This window comes from Anomalospiza imberbis, unplaced genomic scaffold (assembly GCF_031753505.1).
Source record: "Anomalospiza imberbis isolate Cuckoo-Finch-1a 21T00152 unplaced genomic scaffold, ASM3175350v1 scaffold_1267, whole genome shotgun sequence".
Lineage (NCBI taxonomy): Eukaryota > Metazoa > Chordata > Aves > Passeriformes > Viduidae > Anomalospiza > Anomalospiza imberbis.
This window is the reverse complement of record NW_027099664.1, coordinates 1-8776: the sequence shown is the minus strand read 5'-3', so window position 1 is coordinate 8776 and position 8776 is coordinate 1. Positions and strand designations below refer to the sequence as shown.

Below are 8776 nucleotides of genomic sequence, written 5' to 3'. Positions count from 1 at the left end.
CAGAATTCCCCGAAATTCCCTGTTCTCCCCCCCGGAGCCCCCCGATATTCCCGTTTTTTCCCCCCCAGAACCCCCCGTTTTTCCCTGTTTCTCCCCCAGACCCCCCCGAAATTCCCGTTTTCCCCCGCAGAACCCCCCCGTTTTTCCCTGTTTCTCCCCCAGACTCCCCCGATATTCCCGTTTTTTCCCCCCAGAACCCCCCGATTTTCCCTGTTTCTCCCCCAGACTCCCCCGAAATTCCCGGTTTTCCCCCCCAGAACCCCCCGTTTTTCCCTGTTTCTCCCCCAGACCCCCCCCGAAATTCCCGTTTTCCCCCGCAGAAATCCTGGAGGAGGTGATGAAGGAGGACGGCTTCCAGCCCGAGCCCGCTCCCGAGGCTCCCCGAGCCCTTCCCAAGCTGGTCCCGCGCGGCTCCGAGCCCCGGGAGCCCCGGGAGCCCCGGGAGGCGCCGCTGGCCCGGACCCTGCGCGGGCTCTCCTTGGGCCCGTGCCCGGCGCAGGAAAAGCTGGAAAAGCTGGAAAAGCTGGAAAAGCCGGGAAAACCGGGAAAGCCGCGCCTGGTGATCACGGAGCAGCCGAAGCAGCGCGGGATGCGCTTCCGCTACGAGTGCGAGGGGAGATCGGCCGGGAGCATCCTCGGCGAGAGCAGCACCGAGGCCAACCGGACCCTGCCCAGCATCGAGGTGGGACACCGGGAAAAACCGGGAAAAAATGGGATAAACCGGGGAGAACTGGGAATGGCACGGGACGGGGTTTTGGGATGGATTTGGGGAGGTTTGGGATCGGCCGGGAGCATCCTCGGCGAGAGCAGCACCGAGGCCAACCGGACCCTGCCCAGCATCGAGGTGGGACACCGGGAAAAACCGGGAAAAAATGGGATAAACCGGGGAGAACTGGGAATGGCACGGGACGGGGTTTTGGGATGGATTTGGGGAGGTTTGGGATCGGCCGGGAGCATCCTCGGCGAGAGCAGCACCGAGGCCAACCGGACCCTGCCCAGCATCGAGGTGGGACACCGGGAAAAACCGGGAAAAAATGGGATAAACCCGGGATAAACCCGGGAGAACCGGGAATGGCACGGGACAGGGTTTCGGGATAGGTTTGGGATGGATTTTGGGGGTTTGGGATGGGTTTTGGAGGTTTGGGATCGGCCGGGAGCATCCTCGGCAAGAGCAGCACCGAGGCCAACCGGACCCTGCCCAGCATCGAGGTGGGACACCGGGAAAAACCGGGAAAAAAACGGGAGAAAACCGGGATAAACCCGGGAAAAGCGGGGAATGGCCTTTTGGGAGGGATTTGCCATATTTTCCACGGGTTTTTTCCCTTATTCCCTGCTTTCTTTTCTCACATTCCTCCCACCCTTTTTTTTTTTGTTGTTGTTATTTTTATCCAATTTCCCCCCACTTTTTCCTGTGATTTTCCCCCAATTTTTCCTGTGATTTCCCCCAATTTTCCCTGTGTTTTTTCCCCGATTTCCCCCCATTTTTTCCTGTGATTCTCTCAAGTTTCCCCGTGACTTTCCCCAAATTTCCCGCTGACTTTTCCCGACTTTTCCCAGCTTTCCCCGTGACTTTTCCCAGTTTTCCCAGTGACTTTCCCCAGTTTTCCCTGTGACTTTCCCCAACTTTCCCCGTGACTTTCCCCATCTTTCCCCGTGACTTTCCCCAGTTTTCCCCGTGACTTTCCCCAGCTCTCCCCGTGACTTTCCCCAATTTTTCCCATGATTTTCCCCAATTTTCCCCGTGACTTTCCCCAACTTTCCCTGTGACTTTCCCCACCTTTCCCTGTGACTTTTCCCAGTTTTCCCTGTGACTTTCCCCAATTTTCCCCGTGATTTCCCCACCTTTCCCCGTGACTTTTCCCAGTTTTCCCTGTGACTTTCCCCAACTTTCCCCGTGATTTCCCCACCTTTCCCCATGACTTTCCCCAACTTTCCCCGTGACTTTCCCCAACTTTCCCCGTGACTTTCCCCAACTTTCCCCGTGACTTTCCCCAGTTTTCCCCGTGACTTTCCCCAACTTTCCCCGTGACTTTCCCCAGTTTTCCCCGTGACTTTCCCCAGTTTTCCCCGTGACTTTCCCCATCTTTCCCCGTGACTTTCCCCAATTTTTCCCATGATTTTCCCCACCTTTCCCCATGACTTTCCCCAATTTTCCCCGTGACTTTCCCCAGTTTTCCCCATGACTTTCCCCCAGCTTTCCCCGTGACTTTCCCCACCTTTCCCCGTGACTTTCCCCAGTTTTCCCCCGTGACTTTCCCCAACTTTCCCCGTGATTTCCCCAGTTTTCCCCGTGACTTGCCCCGGTTTTCCCCGTGACTTTCCCCAGTTTTCCCCGTGACTTTCCCCAGTTTTCCCTGTGACTTTCCCCAACTTTCCCCGTGACTTTCCCCAACTTTCCCCATGACTTTCCCCAGTTTTCCCCGTGACTTTCCCCAGTTTTCCCCGTGACTTTCCCCAGTTTTCCCTGTGACTTTCCCCAGCTCTCCCCGTGACTTTCCCCAACTTTCTCTGTGACTTTTCCCAGCTTTCCCCGTGACTTGCCCTGGTTTTCCCCGTGACTTTCCCCAGTTTTCCCCGTGACTTTTCCCAGTTTTCCCTGTGACTTTCCCCAACTTTCCCATGATTTCCCCAGTTTTCCCCGTGACTTGCCCTGGTTTTCCCCCGTGACTTGCCCTGGTTTTCCCCCGTGACTTTCCCCAACTTTCCCTGTGACTTTTCCCATCTTTCCCCGTGACTTGCCCTGGTTTTCCCCGTGACTTTCCCCAGTTTTCCCCGTGACTTTCCCCAATTTTCCCCGTGACTTTCCCCAATTTTCCCTGTGATCTCCCCAGTTTTCCCCGTGACTTGCCCTGGTTTTCCCCGTGACTTGCCCTGGTTTTCCCCGTGACTTTCCCCAGTTTTCCCCGTGACTTTCCCCACTTTTCCCCGTGACTTTCCCCATCTTTCCCCGTGACTTGCCCCGGTTCCCCCCAGCTTTGCCCGCGCTGTTCCCTGTTTTGCAGCTGCTGAACTGCCAGGCCATCCCGGAGGTGGCGGTCACGGCGTGCCTGGTGTGGAAGGATTGGCCGCACCGCGTGCACCCGCACGGGCTCGTGGGCAAGGACTGCGCCCAGGGGCTCTGCCGGGTGCTGCTGCGGCCCCAGAGCAACCCCCGGCACAGGTGAGCCGGGAAGCCCAAAAAATCCCGGAATTCCGGGAGCTCCTCCTGCGATCTCCTCCTTTTCCTGCAGGTTTTGGGGCGCTTTGGGGCATTTTTTGGGTGATTTTTGGGCATTTTGGGGTGTTTCTTGGGTTCTGCCCAGTGCTCCTCAAGCCCCAAACCCATCCCAAGCACAGGGAAAAGCTGGGAAAATCCCTTGGGTCGGATCCCGTTGGAATTTTAGGGATTTTTCCCATTTTCCTGGAGGTTTTGGGGCATTTTGGGGCGTTTTTTTGGGCATTTTTTGGGTGTTTTTTGGGTTCTGCCCAGTGCTCCTCAAGCCCCAAACCCATCCCAAGCACAGGGAAAAGCTGGGAAAATCCCTGTTGGAATTTTAGGGATCTTTCCAGAATTTTTCCCCTTTTCCTGGAGGTTTTGGGACATTTTTGGGTGTTTTTGCATTCTGCCCGGTGCTCCACAAGCCCCAAACCCATCCCAAACCCGGGAATATCCCAATAAATGGAATTTTCGTGGAATTTTCCGGGATTTCCCCCATTTTTTGAGGGCATGTTGGCATTTTTGGTGATTTTTTTTGCCCTTTTTTAGTGATTTTTTCCCCCTTTTTTGGGATTTTTTTTCTGGGTTTTGGGGATTTTCGGGTGTTTCTGGGCTGGGGAATTCGGGAAGAGCCCAGGAAAATTGGGAATTTTGGGGCTTCCCGGCAGTTTCAGCAACCTGGGCATTCAGTGTGTGAAGAAGAAGGAAATCGAGGGCGCCATCGAGAAGAAGCTGCAGCTCGGGATCGACCCCTTCAATGGTCAGAATCCCCTTTTCCCGGGATTTCCCGGGATTTCCACCTTTCCCCCAATTTTCTTGTCTTTTCCTTGTTTTTTCCCTGTTTTTCCTGGATTTTTTTTCCTTATTTTTGTGTTTTTCCTCCCATTCTTTCCCCATTTCCCCTGTTTTTTCCCCTGTTTTTTCTCATTTTTCCTGTGTTCTCTCAATTTTTTTCCCCTGGTTTCTCCAAGTTTCTCCTGGGTTTCCCCCCCCCCCCCCCATTTTTTTCCCTGTTTTTCCTCATTTTTTCTATTTTTCCCGTGGGATCCCAGCAGATCCTCCTTTCCCTGTTTTCTGCCATTCTTCCCTGTTTTTTACTCCATTTCTTCCAATTTTCTCCCATTTCTGCCCCTTTTTTCCCTGTTTTTCCCCTTTCTGCCCTAATTTCCCCCATTTCTGTCCCTTTTGTCCCCATTTTCCCGTTTCTGCCCCATTACCCCCCGTTTTTCCCCATTTCTGCCCCCCTTTTCTCATTTTCTGCCCCATTTCTCCCCACTTTTCCCCATTTCTGCACCATTTTTCCCATTTTTGCCGTTTTCTCCCGTTTTTTCCCCATTTCTGCCCCATTTTCCCCCATTTCTGCCCTGTTTCTCCACACTTTTCCCCATTTCTCCCCCGTTTTCCCCCATTTTCTGCCCCGTTTCTCCCCGTTTTCCCCATTTTTGCCGTTTTCTCCCCCATTCTCCCTGTTTCTCCCTGTTTTTTCTCCCCTGTTTCTCCCCGTTTTCCCCATTTTTGCCGTTGTTTCTCCCATTTCTCCCCGTTTTTGCCGTTTTCTGCCCCGTTTCTCCCCGTTTCTCCCCGTTTTTGCTGTTTTCTGCCCCGTTTCTCCCTGTTTCTCCCCCATTTTTGCCGTTTTCTCCCCCGTTTCTCCCCGTTTCTCCCTGTTTTTTCTCCCCCGTTTCTCCCCATTTCTCCCCATTTTTGCCGTTTTCTCCCCCGTTTCTCCCCGTTTCCCCCATTTTTGCCGTTTTCTCCCCCGTTTCTCCCCGTTTTCCTCCATTTTTACCGTTTTCTCCCCCGTCTCTCCCCGTTTTCCCCCATTTTTGCCGTTTTCTGCCCCGTTTCCAGCGGGCTCCCTGCGGAACCACCAGGAGGTCGATCTCAACGTGGTCCGGATTTGCTTCCAGGCCTCGTTCCGGGACCGCGCCGGGATCCCCCGGAGCCTCAGCCCGGTGCTGTCCCAGCCCATCTTCGACAAGAGTGAGTCCCAAAAACCCCCAGATCCACCCCAAAATGTCCTGAAAAAATCCCCAAATTATCCCAGAATTATACCCCGAAAAATTCCCAAAAAAAAAATCCCCAAAAATTCCCAAAAAAACTAACCAAAAAATTCCCAAAAACTCCCCAAAAAAATCCCCCCAAAATTCCCCAAAAGTTCCCGAAAAACTCCCCAAAATTCCCCAAAAATTCCCCAAATTCCCCCCGCATCCCGCCAACGGCGCCGGGGCGTTGCAGAGTCCACGAACACGTCGGAGCTGCGCATCTGCCGCATGAACAAGGAGAGCGGCCCCTGCACGGGCGGCGAGGAGCTCTACCTGCTCTGCGACAAGGTCCAGAAAGGTGCGGGCACGGCCGCCACACCTGGGCACACCTGCGATCACACCTGGGGTCACACCTGGGCACAGCTGGGATCACACCTGGGGTCACACTTGGGGGTCACACCTGGGATCACACCTGGGATCACAGCTGGGATCACACCTGGGCACAGCTGGGCACGGCTGGGATCCCACCTGGGGTCACACCTGGTCACACCTGGGCACACCTGCGATCACACCTGGGATCACACCTGGGGTCACACCTGGGCACAGCTGGGATCACACCTGGGATAACACCTGGGATCACACCTGGGCACAGCTGGGATCACACCTGGGCACAGCTGGGATCACACCTGGGATCACACCTGGGGTCACACCTGGGATAACACCTGGGCACAGCTGGGCACACCTGGGATAACACCTGGGCACAGCTGGGCACGGCTGGGATCCCACCTGGGATCCCACCTGGGATCCCACCTGGGATCACACCTGGGGTCACACCTGGGATCACACCTGGGATCACACCTGGGCACAGCTGGGCACACCTGGGATCACACCTGGGGTCACACCTGAGGTCACACCTGGGATAACACCTGGGCACAGCTGGGCACAGCTGGGATCACCTGGGATCACACCTGGGGTCACACCTGGGATCCCACCTGGGGTCACACCTGGGGTCTCAGCTGGGCACACCTGGGATCACACCTGGGGTCACACCTGGGGTCACACCTGGGCACACCTGGGGTCACACCTGGGCACAGCTGGACACACCTGGGATCACAGCTGGGCACAGCTGGGATCACACCTGGGGTCACACCTGGGGTCACACCTGGGATAACACCTGGGATCACACCTAGGCACACCTGGGCACAGCTGGGCACACCTGGGATCACACCTGGGGTCACACTTGGGGTCACACCTGGGCACAGCTGGGACCACACCTGGGCACAGCTGGGATCACACCTGGGGTCACACTTGGGGTCACAGCTGGGATCACACCTGGGATAACACCTGGGCACAGCTGGGATCACCTGGGATCACACCTGGGGTCACACCTGGGATCACACCTGGGGTCACACCTGGGATCACACCTGGGATCACACTTGGGGTCACACCTGGGCACAGCTGGGATCTCCTGGGCACACCTGGGGCACCCCCCTGTTCCCAACCCATCTCCCAGCCCCACGATCCCAAATCCCAAATCCCCGACCAATCCCATCAGCCCAGAGGAGCTGGCCGTGATTTTCCCGAAGGAGCCCCGGGAGGCGCAGGCCGATCTCTCCTGTACCCCATCCCCCATATCCCAAATTCCCAAATCCCACACTCCCAAACTCCCGCATTCCCAGGGAATTCCCGCTCTTTTCCCCAGAGGACATCGCGGTGATTTTCCCAAAGGAGCCTTGGAGGGTGCGGGCCGATCCCTCCCGTACCCCGTACCCCATATCCCACACCCCATACCCGATCCTATATCCCAAATTCCCAAATCCCACATTCCCAAACTCCCGCATTCCCACGGAATTCCCACTCTTTTTCCCAGAGGACATCGCGGTGATTTTCCGCAAGGAGCCCTGGGAGGCAGAGGCCGATCCCTCCCGTACCCCGTACCCCATATCCCGCACCCCATACCCGATCCCATATCCCAAATTCCCAAATCCCACACTCCCACACTCCCGCATTCCCAGGGAATTCCCGCTCTTTTCCCAGAGGACATCGCGGTGATTTTCCGCAAGGAGCCCTGGGAGGCAGAGGCCGATCCCTCCCGTACCCTGTACCCCATATCCCAAATCCCATACCCGATCCCATATCCCAAATTTCCAAATCCCACACTCCCGCATTCCCAGGTAATTCCCGCTCTTTTCCCCAGAGGACATCGTGGTGATTTTCCCAAAGGAGCCTTGGAGGGTGCGGGCCGATCCCTCCTGTACCCCGTACCCCATATCCCACACCCCATACCCGATCCCATATCCCAAATCCCAAATTTCCACATTTCCAAATCCCAAACTCCCGCATTCCGGAATTCCCGCTCTTTTCCCCAGAGAACATCGCGGTGATTTCCGCAAGGAGCCCTGGGACGCGCGGGCCGATCCCTCCCGTACCCCGTACCCCATATCCCACACCCCATACCCGATCCCATATCCCAAATTCCCAAATCCCACACTCCCAAACTCCCGCATTCCCAGGGAATTCCCGCTCTTTTCCAGAGGACATCGCGGTGATTTTCCCAAAGGAGCCTTGGAGGGTGCGGGCCGATCCCTCCCATACCCCGTACCCCATATCCCACACCCCATACCCGATCCCATATCCCAAATTCCCAAATCCCACACTCCCAAACTCCCGCATTCCCAGGGAATTCCCGCTCTTTTCCCAGAGGACATCACGGTGATTTTCCCAAAGGAGCCTTGGAGGGTGCGGGCCGATCCCTCCCGTACCCCGTACCCCATATCCCACACCCCATACCCGATCCCATATCCCAAATCCCCAAATTTCCACATTTCCAAATCCCAAACTCCCGCATTCCGGAATTCCCGCTCTTTTCCCCAGAGGACATCGCGGTGATTTTCCCAAAGGAGCCTTGGAGGATGCAGGCCAATCCCTCCCGTACCCCGTACCCCATATCCCACACCCCATGCCCGATCCCATATCCCAAATTCCCAAATCCCACACTCCCACACTCCCGCATTCCCAGGGAATTCCCGCTCTTTTCCCCAGAGGACATCGCGGTGATTTTCCGCAAGGAGCCCTGGGAGGCGCGCGCGGATTTCTCGCAGGCCGACGTTCACCGGCAGGTTGCGATCGTGCTGCGCACAGCCGCCCTACGCGCACCTGGAGCTGAGCCCGTGCAGGTGGAGGTGTTCTGCAGCGCCTCACCGACAGCGTCCGCAGCGAGGGCTTCCGCTTCACCTACCTGCCCCGGGACACCGGTACCACCGGGAGAACGGGGATGGGGCACCGGGAACACCGGGAGAACGGGGATGGGGCACCGGGAACACCGGGATAACGGGATGGGGCACCGGGAGCTCCCGGGCTGCGGGTGCAGGTGCAGGTGCAGGTGTTCCTGCAGCGCCTCACCGACAGCGTGAGGAGCAAAGGGTTCCGCTTCACCTACCTGCCCCCGGGACACCGGGAACACCGGGAGAACGGGGATGGGGCACCGGGAACACCGGGAGAACGGGGATGGGGCACCGGGAACACCGGGATAACGGGGATGGGGCACCGGGAACTCCCAGGAACACCCAGGGAGAACGGGGATGGCACCGGGATA

General features: G+C 56.9%; 1 protein-coding gene across 1 annotated transcript; it reads left to right on the top strand.

Annotated features, from left to right (window-relative positions):
• Positions 1 to 299: 299 nt before the first annotated feature.
• Positions 300 to 8662, top strand: LOC137466006 (transcription factor RelB homolog; the record flags this gene model as incomplete). The annotated part of the gene is made up of 7 exons (XM_068177952.1): positions 300 to 682; positions 3003 to 3160; positions 3865 to 3956; positions 5048 to 5179; positions 5435 to 5539; positions 8224 to 8357; positions 8552 to 8662. Coding segments are annotated over exons 1-7 (1077 nt in total), but the record flags the coding sequence as incomplete, so codon positions are not given.
• Positions 8663 to 8776: the final 114 nt, after the last annotated feature.